We start from the raw sequence: 19047 nt of genomic DNA, 5'->3' as shown, positions 1-19047 counted from the left end.
GGAAGAAAATGCAAATTGTTGTTGGATTATACGTCTACTCGGTTCACGTGTCTGTTAATATCTTATGAACTATGATTTTCACAATAGTCACATAAAGCATCATTACCAAAATGCTTTATGTTTAGACAACCTGCACCAATTCAGTGCAAGATTTGTAGCAAGAATGGATCAAAAAGAGGAGATACACCAACTGGCTATAGTTGAACAGCAGATGAAAGCATTTGAGAATAAAACTGCCCATCAAATATTTGGGATGACGCAGTCTGAACTTAGTTTGCTGTGCTTGCTAGTGCTAGCTGTTAGGCTATTAACTGTGTACCCTGTACGCTCAGCAATAATGCACCGTAATGTTTGTGAAACGCTAAACTTCAAAGAGGATGACCATGAAGAAGAGAGCGGAGTGAGTGGGTCACACTTCTACATGAACAGAAGTGTAAATTCGAGGTGGAATGAGGAGCTGCGGAACTTGGAGGTGAAGTCGTTGTAGAAACAACATACAGTATATCTGTCACGGTATGTCTCGCCTTGTGCTCTAGGTTCCTGTTTCATTTCATAGTGTTGTTTTTTGTTTCCTGTTTTGCTCTACTGTTCATTAGTTCACCTGGGTTCATTTAGTTCATTCACTTCACCTGTGTCTCGTTTTGTTCCTGTGTATTTATACCCCTTGGTTTCTGTTCCCCATTGCTGGTTCATTGTTAGGTTCAGATGTCTTTTGTCATGCATCCTGTGTTTTCTTGCCTTCAGTTTTTTGGTTTTTGGAAATAAACATCCTGACTCTGCATCTCTGGCTCCCATCTCTGCTTTTGGGTCCTCACCACCACCTCTATATCGTGACAATATCTGGTTCTGTGACACTGACGATGTCTGTTCTGTTTTAAAATGGTGTCTCTTTTAGTGGCTCAGAATCATTTTTCACTCTTTCTTTGTCAAAAGGGATTGAAATACTTTTCATTTTTATTGTTACTATCATGATAAGGAAATACTGCAAGAAAGAGGGAATGAAGTAGGCACCCTACCAACCGAACATGCATTTAATTTTTTTTTACTCTCAGCTCATGGTCTCCCATGCCTTCCCATCTTCTCTTCACAGCCTTAACACAGATTAGAACAAATCTGCAGATCGAAGCCTGTATGATATGGATGGAAGGAGTAAGAGAAGGTAATATTCTGTGTGTGTTGTTTGTATCCTCTTTCTTATCTCCTTCATTCAGCTGTGTGTGAGGGTAAGAGGTATGATGAGAATGGATTTTTACCATTTTTACCTCTCCATACAAAGCAGCAAATTAGCTTGCCTGTGAGCAATGGGCATGTGTATTTTCTAAAAGATTATAATAAAAAGAAAGCCATGTAGTGTTGTAAGCTTGTGCACATCAGTTGGATTATATATCTCAGGAATGGGAATTCAGATTGTATCGCATTAAATCCATACAATAGCACGCAATAGGACACCTAGATAAGGACATCTGTGGTAGGGAAAATCTATTAAACATATTGGAGATTTTTTACATCTTTAGCAAAGAATGCAATCAAAATTGTGCAGGTTTAAATCAAAGATACAGTCAAATTACTTTGAACAGTTAGCGGCATTATGAAGAGTATAATAATAATAACAATAATAATAACAATAATAGTAGTAATAATAGTAATTATAATAATAATAATGTTTGGGCGTGATGAAGGATGTAGAGAAAGAAAAAAAAAAAACTCACTTCAGCCAGGTAAAACTCGTCATAGTGCCTGCGGTAGTTCTCCCCTTTATAGTAGTTGCTGGCAGCAACAATGACATCCACAGCAACCATACTCAGGATAAACATGTGGAACACAGAGGACCGCATCATTTGCTGTGGAAACAGAGCAGTATTCAGCTATGCTATGCAAACAATGCGATAAAAACATAAGCAAAGAGAAAATGCAAGGAAAGTCGACAACTGTCACATTTTTTTTTTCTTTCTTTCTTCTTTATTTGAGAACAAACAAGTCTTTGTTTGGATCTTAAGAGACAATATTTCCTGACAGGAAAAGACAGTGTCATTATAGATAGGCAACACTTAGCAGTGGCACAACATCTTAAAAGGTAATGAGCATTTAGATCAGCAGAAAATGGACTGGCTGTTTTACATGTTTGTCTGCCCTTGACTGCGTCTAGACCACAGATGAACCAATAATACTGACAACTGACAAATTCTTTCGTTTATCAGTTAACCTCCAACATAAAACAGAGAAGAAATATGTCAATGTTGACACATTGTTTGAAAAATGAAGAAATATGTGTGAAGATCTAAAAAACAGGCAGAGGTCCAGATGTTAAACTCCATGAGATCCAAAGCATTCAGGAACTTTTTCTCAGTCACTGTGAGGAACATCGATCCAGGAAGCAGAATCAGGGTGTATTCAGGAAAGAAGCAATAAATGTACACCTTTTAAACGCCTCCAACAACAAGAAATAATGAAAAAGAATTGAAGACACACACAACTACAAAACAAAGCCAGATAAAGCGCACGCTCCTCTTTCAGACAATCAGAGTAACTAAGCATTCTTTTAGCAACAATGGGACAGATGTTATCATAACCTTGAACTCCACACATATATGGCACGATGAACAGCTTGTGAGTGGGTAGAATCACTCATCCTAAAAAAAGACCTCCATGTAAACTGAAAAAAAAGAAAGAAAGAAAAATGATGAAGACTTCGGGACAGATGAAGACTGTTTGCAGCTTTGCTGAAAGGATCAAATTCGCCCCGGGAAAGTGGGACTACTGCCATCCGCCCTCCTACACACAAATACACTTACAACAAAGTATTTCAAGTCTAGAGAGTCTGATCTGGTACTGAGTTTAGTGCTTCATATCGATAAAAACTTATGAGTAAAATAAACTGCGTTCATTGCTGTAAAGAAGCCCAACGATGGACAGGTGACCTGCCCAGGATGCACTCTGCCTCTTGTCCAATGATTGGTGGGATAGACCCCAGCTTCCCGCGTTCAAATTTGTGAAAAGTTTAAAAAATGAAAAAGAAAGAGAGGGAGAATTTAGTTTCACCAAATAAAATGCAAACGTAAAGAAAATGTTATATAAAAAGCAAGGGCATTGATATAGGTGCGAAAAGTCTATAAAATGTGCAGCTTGCTTCAATAAAGCAGATAACCATGACATAGACTGTTGGCATCTCAATTCCTATGTGTCGTTCTGTAGTTCTTTTAATCATGACAATTAATCTCCCTCTCTCTAGTTTTATGACCGTTAACTATGGAGTAAGAAATTGTAATCCAATAACAGCTAATTTTTCCATAACATATATAAGAAGCACTGACAGTAGTACAGTATGAAGACCTGCCTTGGTCCAAACAACACACAATATAACAAACTGGAAATGACACAAAGGCATCGGCCAATGGGTAAATAAAACTGGAAAGGTATACACAGTATGCAAAGGGTAACTAATAATTCATAATCAATAAGTATGTCTTTCAAATCCACTGTGTGTTATCCAAATAGGGTAAGGTGACATCAATCTTTCGTCAAAGATTTGAGGTTCAGCAGTAATTCATTACAAAAACTGGGATTTCAAAATAGAGAATTGAAATATTTAAGCACAACATGGGTTATGATTATACAATGAGGAGCCGTCCATTATACGGTTATAACGCACAACCCGGAGTCTAGAACACCACAACGAGAGATATCCATGTAATGCACGGATCCGAGAGGTTTTCACGGTTATACCATGGTCCCACACAGTAAACATTATATTGTAAAAAAAATATTTTTTTTACAATACTTGCTAAATAGACTAAAGTAAAGGAAATATTTAATGTTGGCCACGATGTAGTTCTTATGCCAAACAACCACTGTCAAGTGACAGCGCGTTTCTCTTGTTCACCTCTTAAAAGACAGCTGAATCAGTTGGTTAATGCATTGCTACAGTGACATTTAACTTGCAAATTATGTGTGTATGTACAAAAATACAGCACACCAGTTGTCATTAGAATGATCACTGACCATGGTATAAAGTACTGTAATGATTTCTACTGACCAGCAGTTGCATCACACCACAGGATTAGTCTGGTCCACACCTAAATAAATGTCTGGGTTTTACTGGCACAACTTTTCTCGCTGTGTTCCTGGTCCCTTGCCCTTATATGATAATATTGTGTAAACAAAACCGGTAATACTGACCTAATATCTCTTATGACAATAAGAAGCAATATAACCTGCTTTACGAAACAGTATTTTCTTGCCTTATTCAGTTTAGTTTCACTTCTGTTCCACCGTTTCATAGTGTTCTGCTGCGTTTAATATGATATAAGGCGGTTGAAAGTGAAGCCTATGCAGAAGTGCATAAAACTGCTGTTCCCCCTTCATCCACTAGGGGCTGGCTGCAAAACTGAGTGAATCCCCATAGACTCCCATGTTAAAAAGACCAACTTCACAGCAGAAATAAACATGTTTACAGCCTGGTTCAAAAATCCATTTTTGGTTTAATAGGTCAGGTTTACCTTCATGACAACTGTGGAGGGAGTGAATTTTTTTATAACTCGCCTGTTTAAAAGTGATTTAATCTCAAAATTCGGCATATTTAGGGTCCTTTTGATTGACAGGTACCCGATCTCCCACTTCAAGAAAGAAGACGGCAGAACAACCGCGGTTTTTAGCTGGTTAACATTGTGACTTAGCTTTAGCCCGCTTACCTCTGTTAGCTGGTTGGCTCCTGTTATCTCCAGGTTAGCTCGGTAAGCTCTTTGCTACAGGCAGCTCAGAGTTCGCTCAGTGTCAATCACCCACCATGACGCTCACAGCCCCCCTCTCAGCTCCACCTCTTTGCCCATATTTGTATTTTTCCAGGCGAGATGACACGCAAGTCCGTGCCAAGATGGTGATGGTAGGAACCCTCAACCAAGCTTCAATTCAGCTCTTCAGAAACCTATGGGTGACGTCACGGAGGCTCCATCTATCTTTTTATATACAGTCTATGGTTCTAACACACTCTCACATAAATTTGTACACTACCAGAACTTGAACCACCGGAGGTCAACAAAACAAGATCTTTAACCAGTTATGTCCCTTCTCGCAGAGACGTAGTGCACATACAGTGTGCACAGTTAATGAACTTTCCCTGAGAAAAAAAAAAATTACTTTGTGTTTTTTGCTCACAATGTAGATTCATATTTTTGTGTTGGTCAAATTTCTCAGGCTGACTGGCTGGATAGCAGTGAGGATGGGTGCTTCAGCAGAACATACACATGTCCAATCTACGCAGACAGAGGTTAGCTCCCTGACTGAGATTGGACATGACAAAGCAGTTTGACATTTTCAGGAAAACAGACGCTCTCACCCATGGGTGTTTTAGCTGAATGTAGCAGTGTGTGTGTGTGCGCATGTGCCAGTGTGTGTCTGTGTGACGGAGCAAGAGAAACAGAGGCCAACTGACAGAGAGCAGAAACAACATGCTTGTGTGTATGACAGGGCGGATTCTCTTAAGGTCCTGATTTTTCCCATGTTTTCCGTCAGCTTTCAGGAATCACACTAAGAAAAGCCAGGGAGCTTGGAGATACCGTCTTCCCATCCAGCTCTGTGGAATAACCTTTTAATCTTCCCCACACAATCCTCTCTTTTTCACCCATGCCTTATATCGTGCACTTCACCAGATAACGCCTTCCTTGTCATTCAAAGGCAAAAATGGCCTAGTTTGCCTAATGCAGCTGATGGAACTCGCATGCCCGATATGGCCTCAAGATGTCAGAATCAATTTGGGCATATCCCATGCGGGACAAGATGCTTCTCCCCTGCAGTTTGATGTTTCTCAGCTTATATGCCTCTGAAATCCTTTCTCACTTCCTTGATGGATGCTATTTATTTGTGTTGCCTCTGGCTGATTCTTTGAAATACCAGGTGCTCACTGTGCGCAGGCACAAAGATGCACACACATATGCTCATGCTGAAGTCAAGTATGGCAAAGCAGAAGCCGCACATTAAGTTGCCGCTTTGACATTTATCCAGGGAATAATAATTATTCTGTCTAATAGGAAAAGCTAGCTGAATGACAGAACAGGTTAAAAATATAGCATACTGTCTGCTTTAATTTCATGACTGCAACAGACTGTAAAGGCAGAAAGTTGGGAATGCAAACAGTGTTGTGGACAATACTTCAAGTGGTAAGGGAAATGGGCATAACACACTCAGGGTGTAGATAGGCTTCAATAATGAAAAGAAACAAACACCACGTTATTTATTTTTTAATTGAACCTTCTAAATATTTTCTTAAAATTACCAATAAATGTAGGGCTGTGACAATATGCTTTCATCCCGATTCAATTCCGATTTTTTGGGTGCCGATTTGATTTAAATTGCGAGTCTCATGATTCTTCGATATAGCTGATTTTTCATTCATTCATTCATTTTCCAAACCACCTAATCCAGTTTAGGGTAGCAGGCCAGAGTGCTAACCACCATGCCACCGTGCAGCCATTGCTGATTTTTCTTTTTGACTAAAAACAAATTTAAAAAATTTTCCAATTTTTTTTTTTTTTTTTTTGCTTGTCATTTTACTTGATTTCTAAAAACAACACAGTAGCCAGACCATCATTCTGCTGCTATAATGCAGAAGAAAAATAAGATCTATAAAAACAATAAAAATGACAAAAAAAAAAATGTTATGGATTCTTTAGATTTATTTGAAAAAAATAGACTTTTTGACAACCAAAAAAAAAAATCGATTTTAAAATTGTGAAACAAAACATCCCTGTATTCCATTTTTTTTTTTTTTTTATTTGATTTCCCATCCCTAAATACATGTGGGGTCAATTTAAAGGGAAAAGCAGGCTCTCCCTTGCTAAAGGTGCTTGTCAGTGTGACATTAACTACAGTCTCATAAAAAGATTAAACAACTTGGAGTTGTGTTTGTCAGAGATGTCCCAACATGTTCTGTTGCAAATAAGCAGATTGATCCTCAGAATCAGTATGCTGGGGATAATATGCAGCATACCTGGAAATTCTCCAGTGGAACTGTCACAAGCCATGGAAGCAGACTGACTGTTTCCTCATGCTCTGTCTGTTTGTGCAGACTGCCAAGAAGTGCAAATGCTCTTTCTGCTGGTACACGAGATGAGTGTGGCACATGTGCACATAGCTGGCGCCATATAGCAGTGCTCACACAGGAATTGTCACCAACAGACTGGGCCATGTTCTGGCACTTTTTCCTGTGACAGTTTTTCGCTCTCTTGTTTACTAAGATTAAAAAGAAACTGAGTAGGATTACAGAATGTTTCGCTTGAGTTATCTCATTGCACTCCGCACAAGCATTTATTGATCACAAATAAATCAGTGTTAATAATCAGTTAGTTTTTCATGTTTTACATTGTATTATACTTTTCTTTTCTCTGTATCTTTGAATGGAAATACATAGAACAACAATAAGTATGAGAGATCAGATTTTTTTATTAAATTAAACTACAATGTTCACAGTAAGGCATTTTAATCTAAAGCATGCTGCTGAAGAAGTATAAAAAATCTTGCTGGACTTGAAATCAAATAAAGTAGGAACTCCTGGACTTATTACAGCCTTGACCAGAGTAGAGTGACTCATGCCTTTGGCTTTAAAATGGATCTTAATCCCCCCCAAATGGTTAGCCTGTCTGCACACTCCTACTCTTAATAAGAATATTTCCTGTGCTTTGTCACCTGTGCCTTCATATCCTGTCTGATTCATTCTAAAGTTATATATTACCTTTTATTCCATTTGAATCTCAAATCTATACGTCTGGTGTCTGCAGTGTAGCCTAAATAAACTATCAGATTCCATCATTTTCTTCTTTCTGTGCAGGCTCTTTTGGATAGCCAAATCTTCATGCATGTTATTTTCATTCCCATTGAATACATTTTTTTTTGTAGTTTTTTACATTCTGTAAAAACATTTTTCCTATAGCTCTTCTCCTAAGAAATTTCTGTTTTCCAGTGGCCTAATTCTCCCCGAACACCGAAGATACAAAGTGACCTTAACCTTGACAGTCTGCGTGAATGTGTGCGAGCTTAAAATGATAGCGATCCAGAGGGTAAAGATCAGCGTTAAGTGGAAAAGGAAGGTTTCAGTGAATCAATAACCTCTGGCTTGCGAGGAAGAGGTAAAAAAAAAAAAAAAAAAAAAAATGGTGTTCCATTCACTAGACCTCAGTGTCCCCCAGTGAGATACTGGGTTATCCATCACTCTGTATTTACTGGAGCACTGTAGACAGAGGATGAAGATAAGTGCAATGAGCAACATCTGCTGCTCATCGACAAAAGAGACAACGCTGAATGACTCACAGGCTGTTTTGGTTATTCCGAACTGAAATTTTGTAGCTGGCCATCGTTTTGTCTGATGCATATTTATTTCCAGTGGGACGCATCCAGAGTGGGTGTTACTTATATTGTTTATAGCGGCTACAGCACCAATCTGCGGTGTAATTATGGCATGGCAGAGCATTGGGGGTTAATTAGTTGACCAGATCTGCGGGGAATGAAACAGGACACTTCATTAACCTTCACTAATCCTCACTGTACTTCCTCCGTGACAGCAAAACTGTGAAACCCAGGAAAAATACAGGAAGTCCGTAAACCACTGAAGCATGGTCAACATAAAAAATGTAAACTGGGATATTAAGATGCTGACATTAATGTAATGTTTGGAGTGAAAACCTGCATGAACAGGTCTGTATTTTAAATTCACATGAAGCATTAATGAGTTCGGAACAAAAAATTTAAATCTAAACTCGAAGCCAGATTACATTTTTATTCAATGAAAATATATGTCATGCTAAAGAGCATATGCAAATATACATCCTGATCTTTATTTCTGATTAATTCACATGACCATTAATAATGCAATATCAGCTTTAGTGGAATAGTCTGACATTTGGGGCAATATGCTAATTCTTTCTGTTATTAAGAGCAGGAATAGCACATATATTATCTACCTATGAAGCTGAAGCTGGGTCATTGGCTTAAATGTGAGAAACTGTGGAAAACGTGAAGCTTTGCTGAATCCTAAATGCTGACCAGATACATATTTTGTACATTTTCAGTTTGCAGATAAAACTCATGAGAAGAAATTGCCACTGTGCCAGCACACAAGAAAAGTTTGTTCTCAGACCTTCCAAACAATAAAAATTCACTGAGTACTGGTCACAGTTGCTCAGGTAGAAGTGCATAATTCAGCACAACAATAATAAAGATTAATGAAGATTAATAAAGGCATAAAAAAAAAACACAACTGCCAGAGGGGGAAAAGGAAAGTGGACATGCTCCCTGCTTTGAGGGCTATTTTGGTTTGTAGCCCCTCAGGAGAGGAAGCTGCCATTTCCTCTCTGTCTCCAAAATGAGCAGGTGGTTAATCAATTATGTGTTATCTCCAACTGCTGCAGCCGGTTGGACACAGACAGACGAAGACTAACACACAGGCTTATGCACAAACAGACAGCCATCAGCAGCCATATCAACAGGCTCAACGCTCAGAAACACAGAAGCCCGAACGGAAAGTTACAGGTGAAGAAAAAAAAAAAAAAACAGTGTGACCACTACGGATGGTTGAGCTAAGGAAAGACACACACAAGCCACCTGTCTGCAGAAAGCTCCCCACTGCCAACCCTAAAACATTTTAATCATTTGATGGCCAATTACTCTGGAGCCAGGCAGAGCAGAACAGAAGCGCACACCTCACTTGCCTAGAACACACAGGTGGCCTTGCAGGCTGGATCTCCACTGTACCTGTCCACTCAACTAGCACAGCTCCCTTCTGACACTGAGGAACCAGCGAGCCAATGAGGTGTTTGGCAAGACTGTAGAGAAGGAGCTCAAAATGATGGCTGGCATTAATGAATTATTCTTACATATAATCTATTATAAAACTCTTTTTTTTTTTTTTTTTTTTTTTTTTTTAAATTGCCACTTATTATTTCCTTAGAGAAATTGCATGTATGGATGTATGTAACAGGTATGTCCTGTGTGCAAAAAAAATATAATGCACAGGCCCAAATATATGTACTGCCGTCAAACATTACTAAGGCTTTAACTTTTAAAAGTCATTTTACTTTGATTTGACTAATGTTTTGGGACACTGATTGTTATAACTGGATGCTAATCACATTGCATGGTAACACCATAGTTGATTACTTGACATTCCTGTTGTTAAGACTGCCTTTTAAATATGTTCATTCATGAAATTTATTTTGTTGCAACAAAAATGTAGAATCCGAAATGCAAAAATAAAGGACACAGTGCATAAAACTGTCACTTGGGTTTATTTTAACCTATTTAATTATGATTTTAAAAAATCAATTAAGTCAACATTTTTCAGAATTTTGCATAAGCTCTATCAGAGGAGCAACTGGTTTCAATAGTTTTCATCCTGAAGTTTCTTGACAACATGAAGAAAATCAAAGCACATTCAGAGCAGTTTGATGGCTTGACATGCCATAAAATGCTGTCACTTTGTGACAATGGAAAACAATGATTGACTTCTGAAATTCAAAACTGTCTGATTCCTGTCAAAGTCGCTGAGCACTGTTCGCATTTTAGAGCTTTTGATGATTATTTTGCCACAAGCCCGACACTTGACATGTTGAAGCAGGCAGAAAAATAACAAAAGGTAGAAGACTGTCGCACCAAAACTAAATCACTTAGAAACAAAAATTCAACCTCTGACAATTTTCAGGGCTTTAGCCTCAAAAAACTCAATCTTTTTTTACCACAATATTATCAGCAGACCACAAATTATGGACCAGAATTTCTCAATGGAAACTATGCTAAAGGTAAGGGAGATTTTTGGCGTTTGAAATGAATTCATGTATGTTTAGTTAAACACACAGCATCTCCATGTAGCTCATATAAGGAAATGTTCTTTGTCATGTTGCACACAATAACACATGTTCTCCATGCAGTTTTGTTTGGTCATAAAAACATGGAATTCACCACAGCTCGAGTCATTAAGTCTGTACTAAAGCCCCGTTTAAGTCATTTTGAGTTTCAAACTAAAATCATAGTCTTAATAGTCTGTTTTTAACTAAATGAAATAATATGAAATGGATGTCCCTTTTTACGTACGTAAGGGAGCATAAATTGGCCTCATCAGTGTGGTGACAATCAGTTGCTCCTCTTCACTGGTTGGATCCAAAAGCAGCACTTTATCTAACTGATCAAAGTTCATAGCCAGATTCTTCATCCACTCACTTTTCTTCTTTTTTTAGTTTTTGCAATTCCTTTCTCGATAATTTATATAGCAGATTTCCAGAGTTTAGACAACCCATATGTCAGACTATTGCTTGCATTCCACTTCTGACAAATCCAAATATAATAGACGTTAGGGCTGTAACGATATGCTTTTGTCCCCATTCGATTTGATTCTGATTTTTTGGGTGTCGATTCAATTTAAATTGCAATACTCACGATTCTTCGATATTGCTGATTTTTGTAGATTAAAAAGAAAAAAATTTAGAAAACTGTTTGTGCTCGTCATTTTCCTTATTTTCAATCAGGAAAAGCAACACAGCAGCCAGACCATCAGTCTGCTGCTAACGCTAATAGCAAAAGCATCTGCTAATGCCCAAGAAGACAAGTAAAAACATCAATAAAAAACAATAAAAATGACAAAAATTTTAAAGTGGATTAATTTTATTTATTTGAAAAAAAAATTCCATTTTAAAATTGTGAAGCTAAATTATGTCCCTCTACTAAAAACAATTGAGGACGATCTCACACGGTGGAAATCTTTACCCATATCACTAATGGGAAGAGTTGCAACTATAAAAATGATGATTCTACCTAAAATCAATTATCTGTTTTCAATGATCCCCATTAAACCTCCCTCCACCTGGTTTAAATCACTGGACTCTAATGTTACTAGATTTCTCTGGAAAGACAAACCACCACGGATTAGTCTAAAAACACTCCAGAAGACTAAAGATAGCGGTGGCTTAGACTTGCCTAATTTCCAAAATTACTTTATAAGCAATAGACTACAATACATCTCTAAATGGCTTAAACCTAGCTATCTAGATGAACCATGGCTTAATATAGAAGAAGCTATGTGTGAGGATATGGCAATTTCAGACCTGCCATTTATCAGCACAGCTGTCAAACGCCAAAAATGCTTTAAAAGCATTAATATCAGCTCCTCACTAATGGCCTGGTGGGAATTTCTTAAACTAACCAAATCCTTGCTTATTCCATGCAAACTTACACCTATTTGGAACAATCCCGACATCCAGCAAAACCGGAAAATGATAAACTTCCCTCAGTGGAAGAATAAAGGAATAAAACAGTTAGAACATTTAATAGAAAATGGGAACTTTCTCCCTTTTGATACAATTACTTCACGATATGAAATCAGCAGCACAAAATTCTTAGAATACCACCAACTTAAATCTATTATAGGTAAGAAATACACCCCTGATCAATTAAACTTGCAGCTACCTATCAGGGCTGCAGAATTCTTAAATCTCAATGCCCCGAAACTGTTATCCAAAATATATAGATTACTATCAAAGCTAGACGATTCCATATGTCTCCCAACTTCTAAATGGGAAGCAGACTTATCCAGTAACTTTGACCAAAATGAATGGTCACAAATCTGTTCAAATACATTTACAATGACTAAGAATTCAAACATGCAACTAATACAATTTAAAATTCTGCATAGAACTCATTATACAGGACACAGGATGTTCAGGATGGGTCTGTCACAATCAAACATCTGTCCACACTGCACTGGCAACACAATTGACAGCTACTACCATGCTTTGTGGTCTTGCCCACCTGTCCAGGAATTCTGGTTTCAGGTATGTAAAGATCTGTCAAATTGCTTCAAATGTAACATCCCTACAAACCCCAAACTGGGCCTACTGGGTTACTTGGGTGAAATTAACATAGAATTTAATTCTGCAAACTTAATCCTCACCAGTTTATGTATCGCAAAGAAAACTATCCTTCTAAACTGGAAAAGCAAACAAAGTCTGTGTATCCAGCAGTTCAGAAATCTCTTATTAGATCACATCAGTGTCGAGATGATGTCTGCCTCCTCAAGAGATCAGTCAGCTGAACTTTATTCCCTCTGGTCCCCTGTGATCAGCTCCATCACTTAGTATGGGGGGAGAATGTGACCTTATTGCGCTCGGGGTTGGTGGCCGGTTGGGGTTCTCTGGGGGCTGTGGGTCTGTGGTGGGCTCCTGGGGGGGGGATTTTGACTGCTCCATTGCTGGAGTGGCTAGGTTTCTAGCCCTACTGTGGACCTGGATGGGCCAGCGGCTGGAGTTGCCGCGCAGCGGCGGGGCGAGGTCACTGGCGGGGGATGGGTTGGCGGGCGTGACTCCGTAACGGGCGCCTGTGCCGCCGTGGGGTGGGCTGGGCGGGGTCCCGGGCTCCGGTGCCCGGGGTTGTCCCCTGTCTCTTGGGGGTGGGGGGTCGGCTTGTGCCGGGGGGGGGCTGGGCTGACCTGGACCTGCCGCTGCGGCGGCGGGCGGGTACGTGCTCTGGTGCCTGGTTGCGACCCTGGGACTTGTTGAGTGGGGGGTGTTTGATAGTGTGGATGGGATGTGAGTGTGTATGGAGGGATGTGTGTAGGGGGTGTGCGTTGAGGACTGGTGGCGGTACATAGGTATGTGGATGTGTGTGGGTGGGGAAGTGTGATGATGCGTGTGTGGGGGGGGTGTCGTGGTGTCTGTGGGGGGGGTAGTGCCGTGTGTGTAGGGGAGTGGGGTGATGCGTGTATGTGGGGAGTGGCGGTGGTGCATGTATACGGGTGTGTGTATGGGGGGGGAGGAGGGGGGAGGGGGGGCGTGCTGTCTGTGTGTGTGTGGGGGGGGGCAGGGGTGTATGTATGGGGGAGTGGGTGGTGCATGTGTGTGGTAGGTTGGTGGATAAGTGTAGATATGATGGATGGGAGTGGGGGAGATTTGGATGTGACGTGGGGGTCAGGAGGATGGTTTTAAGGGTGGGCTGAACGGGTGGCTGGGTGGACCTGAATGTGTCCGGAAGTGTGTGTGTGTGTGGCTGTAGGTTTGTGCTGAGACAGTGTGAAGTGCCGATGTGTGGACAAGGTGGGGACTTCATGTCCCCAGGTGGGGGTGTCCTCTGTGAGTGAGGGGGCGGTGGACAATCGGTCTGGGATTCCCCTTCTGCCGCCCCGCCTCCTCTTTGTCCTCGTGCCCCCCTTCTGCATGTGGTGAGTTGGTCCCCTCTTGGGTCGGTGATGACTCTCTGGTTAGAGTCGCCGAAGGCTCTGGTTACGGGGATGGCTGTCCCCGGCTTGTCCTGGTCCTTGGGGGGCCCTGGGAGTAGGGGGCATGCCCAGTGCTGCGGGCGGCTCACCTTCTGGAGGAAAGCTCACTTTCCTCCAGACTTAAATCCCTCAACCCCTCTTCCTCCCCGCTCCCCATCACACACAGGCAGGGTATTGGGAGGTGTGCACGTGGCGCTGGGTGGTGAGAAAGGCCATCAAGGTGGTCTTGATCGCTGCACCCAGCCTCGGCTCACCTCCCAGTTTTAATTACACTTAGACACCAAACACCAAAACACTGACGACTCACATGATTAGGGGGAAGAGCATGCGGTGTATGGTGGGCGGGGCTGCTTAGGTGGTCCCTCTCCCAACACCGCGTGGCAATTCCCTCAGTTTTAATTGCAACTAATACATACTTCACAATCAGTCATAAGCGGGGGGGAGGCAGGGACGATAGGGTCTTCTCATGCCCCTGCTCTCGGGGCTTTACTGGGGGGGGGGGTACGGGTGGGGGAAGAGTGCCGTCCATTAGGCCTAAGTCTGGGCTGGCCTGGCTGTAGGAGGGTTGTCGCCGGCCCTGGGGGGGTGCTGGGTCGGCTGCGTCTGTGGGGTGGTGGGGGGGACGCTGGGAGTGGTGGGCGGTAATTATGGGGGCCCTGATCGGGGCCATCCTGTCCTCTGCCCCCTCTGAGGTATCTCACATGGGACATGATGGAGGGGTGAGGTGAGGATGTGTGGGAGTGGGTGTATGGGGTTACAGATGGATGGTGGGATGGCTGGGGGGGGGATTAGGGTTGGGGATATAGGTGGGTAGGGGATAGGGATGTGTGAGGATGAGTAGATGTGTGTGTGGAGGGGTATGTTGGCGCGTGGGTTGTATTGGGGTGTGCCTGTGTTGGAGGAGTGAGGGTATGTGTGTGTGTGTGTGTGTGTGTGTAGGGGGGGGTGTATATGCGGAATGGGATGTGTGAGTGAGGGTGAAGTTTGGAGGGGGGCTATGGGTGGTGGAGGGGTGTTTGGTGGGGCATGTGTGGTTGGGTAGAAGTAGAGGGATGGGGTGGCGGGGTGTGAGCGTGTGTGTGTGGGGGGGGGGGGGGGGGGGGGGGGGGAGCGTGTGTGGGGGCGGGGGCGATTGGGGTTCGTGTGACTTGGTATGGGTGAGTGAGTAGAGGTGGGGTGGGGTTGTATATGTTATGGATGATGTGCATGGATTGCAGAGGGTTGTGTGGATGGGGGTTGAGAGGGGAGTGCGTGTTTGGGGGGGGGGGGGGGGGGGTATGCATGTATATGTGTGAGGGGAGTGCGTGTTGGGGGGGGGGGGGGGCGGGGTATGCATGTATATGTGTGTGTGGTTTGGTGGTGGGGGGGTGGTGTCCTGTACCCGGGGGCGCAGCTGGTGTGCTGGGGTGCGACCTGGCTGCCGCTGGGTGGCGGTCTGGGGATCCTGGTCCTCCGTCGGTGTGGGCTGTGCCCTCTGCCTGCGGGGGCGGGGGGCTGCTCACGGGCTCTTGGGGCCCTGGGGCCTGCGCTCTGTCTGCCCTAGGTGGCCGGTGCCCGGCGGGATCGGCCCTTGCCGGCCTGGGCCTGCTGGGGCCTGTTCCCCCTGACTGCGGGGGACTCTGGTTGGGCACCTCCTTCGCCACTTCCTGGGCAGATGCATGGCTGGCTCTGGAGTGGGGGGGTTGGGATCTGTACCTGGGGGTGACTGTCGGTTACCCGGGTCTCTGGGTTCTCCTGGCCTTCCTCTAGCTGTAGGCGGGCGGGGTCACATTGGCATGATCACTCTTCTCTAAACACGTTCCACTCTGAATGTTCTGCATGAATGTTCTGCATGTGTCACAGTCACTGAGTCATCCAGCAAGTTTATTCACTAACAGCAGGTACCTCTCTTTCTGTCTTTTTGACTTAACTTGCTAGTTTCTGGTCTTCATGATTGTCAACGGTTTTGTTCTCCACGAATCTAGAGTTGGCTTGTGTGGGTGTATATATTTATGTGTGTGGGTGGGTATGTGTGTGTACTTATGTGTATGTGTATGTGTATGTATGTATGTGTATGGATATGTATATATGTATGCATATGTGTGAGTGTATGTGTATGTGTGTGTATGTGTATGTGTATATGTATGTGTATGTATGTGAGTATGTATATGTGTATATATGTATATATATATATATATATATATATATATGTGTGTGTATGTATGTGTATATGTATGTATATCTATCTTTATGTATGCATGTATGTGTACATGTGTGTGTATGCATGTGTATGTATGTGTATATGTATGTATGTATGTATATATGTATATATATAATGTATGTGCGAGTGTATATACATATATATGTAGGTGGGTATGTATGTGCATATACATGTATGCATTGATCTCTTTCTTTTGTTTTTTTTTTTTTGTTTTTTTTATGTTCTCTTTTCTGTTCTCTTTCTGCCCCTTTCCTGTCCTTTCCGGTCGGGTCCAGTAGCATAAACTCTGTAATACAAGCTATTATCCAAAACAAATTGAAAAATAAAATAAGAATCAAGAAATACAAGGGGATCATTACATCTACAAAAGTTCCCCTTGGCAAAATAAATTTGCTCAGCAGAACACAGCATCCAGAACATCAGTCTGCTTGCTTAAATGCTGGACAAGACAAAAAAAAAAAAAATAATAAAATTGTGAAGCAAAAAACCCCAATTTTAGATATTTTGATTTGTTTTTCCCACCCCTAATAGACGTGGTGTTTTGTCATCGACTTTGCTTGATCGCTGTTCTCTTTCTTCATGCAGCCTCTAATGGAAATAGTGGCTTTGCCTTTGTTTTATCAAGAGCCACCATTTGTCTGAACATGACCTAATACTGCTCTCTGTCATTCTATTAGCCCGTCATCTGGCAGAAATTATCTTCTCGTTAGCGCACAATGACAATAATAGCTGTTTGCAATGAGTGCAGGAGGCAAATGAAGAAGTCTTTGATTGTTCCATGTAAAGCAGCACAGGGCTCTGAGGGACGTCAGCTGTGTTTATCCCTCTGGTTATCCCTCCATCCAAATTTTTTTCACTCTAACTGAAGACAAGGCTCTGTGAGGGAGGGGGTGGGGGCTTTCACGGGAATACTGCATTTTTTACATTTTTTGTCTATTTGCTGTCTTTTCTACCCTACTTCTCTATTCAGTTTCTTTATTTTTACTTGTGCATGTTTCACTTGATTTGTTGTGTGTGTGTGTGCATGCCCCCTTGTAGCTCTGAAACAGCATTTACTCCATGAGGGTGTGTTGACAGCTGTCCTCCCTCTTGTACCCCCAAACTCTATTGGCAGTCTCTCCCAGCAAGGGCCCTCCCTTTTATGCAGCATTATCAACAGCGTGCCAGCTGCTTTTAGTTTATCTTTAAAGCCCAGCAATTTCTATCACACCAACCAAGAGGTAACAGCAGTGTCCATCACATACATGTCACTGATGTAGGTTTGCATATTCAATATGATGCTTCTATCTTTTAATCCTATCAGTGACGCAGATTCCTAGAACAGGGGCAAACGATGAGGTGTCACTATGCGTATCTATGGTGTCAAATGCTTTTTTATTGTCTGATTTTTCGTAAACTGAAGTAGAATTACGCCTTTGGGATGCAGAAAGCAACACTCTGCATCAGCAGCATATCCATTATGTGGTGTGTTTACCTGAAGGCAAGCAGGCGCTCGACCATGTGGTTTGTTGACGTCTACAGCTACAAGCTGCCATCCCCCAGCGGCGTCTTCGTGGAACATCTGTGGCACAGGGGCAGCACATAAGTGGCAGAACACACACACACAAAAGCAGACTACACACCATTCAAATTACTGGACTAAACACACATATCAGGCCTTTGGCTACATCACCTTGAAAAATCTATGGCCACAAAAAAAAGCTTAAGGCCTCATACACACAGACTGATGCCCACACAGACAACAGAGTAGCTACTAAATACAGTATGCATGCCTGAGGATCTAAAACTAGAATTAAAAACAGCAGATACTTTCTAATATACCAGGCAGCTGGTTAAAACATTAACATCCATTGCTTCTGCAAACCATTTATGCAAAAATTTGCAATGGAAAACCAAAAATGCTACCCCATATTACGAAAGGTGGGAGCAAATTATTTAAACAGCTTTCAATTTTTTAAATACATGATGAAACAAAGAGGATTATTGGGGGAAAATGGGGCCCTTTTATGAATATTAAGTTGGAAAAAAAATTGCGGGCAGGTAAAGAATGGATGCTGTAATGGTATGAATTGTATGAGGTGATTAAATAAAGATGCTGATTGTGTTCTTGTGAATAACTGGTAAAAAGTATTGTTGTTGTCTTATGATGTATGCAAGTATGTTTATGTACAGTTGCACTGGGTGCCACTGAATGAAAATGAATAAAAAGATAATAATATACACTGCCAGTCAAAAGCCTTTTCTAGGGCTGTGATGATACGCTTTCATCCCGATTCGATTCGATTCGATTCGATTCGATTCGATTCGATTCCAATTCTTTGGGTGCCAATTCGATTCAAATTGCAATTCTCACAATTCTTTGATATTGCTGTTTTTTGTGGAGCCTAAAAACAAACAAAAAAAGTACAAAACTTTTTTTGCTTGTAATTTTTTTTAATTGGGAAAAAAAACAGCACAGTCGCCAGACCAACATTGTGCAGCTATAATGCCCAAGAAATATTAATAAAAATAACAAAAAAATTATTATAGATCATTTTTATTTAGTTGAAAAAAATATTCTTGAACAAAAATATCAATTTTAAAATTGTAAAGCATAAAAGAT

General features: G+C 41.6%; 1 protein-coding gene across 1 annotated transcript in view; it reads right to left on the bottom strand.

The window, feature by feature from the left end:
• The window catches only part of nalcn (sodium leak channel, non-selective), a gene marked incomplete at both ends in the record, with an annotated part of 71307 nt that overhangs the window by 40713 nt on the left and 11547 nt on the right, over positions 1 to 19047 (bottom strand). The window contains 2 exons of the mRNA XM_079253831.1: positions 1710 to 1841; positions 17920 to 18006. Coding sequence (XP_079109957.1) covers positions 1710 to 1841; positions 17920 to 18006 — 219 coding nt within the window. The remainder of the gene's footprint in view (positions 1 to 1709; positions 1842 to 17919; positions 18007 to 19047) is intronic.

Source organism: Telmatherina bonti, assembly GCF_933228915.1.
Source record: "Telmatherina bonti genome assembly, chromosome: 15".
NCBI classification, from domain to species: Eukaryota; Metazoa; Chordata; class Actinopteri; order Atheriniformes; family Telmatherinidae; genus Telmatherina; species Telmatherina bonti.
The sequence above is the reverse complement of the archived record's forward strand: the minus strand, read 5'-3'. Positions and strand labels throughout refer to the sequence as shown.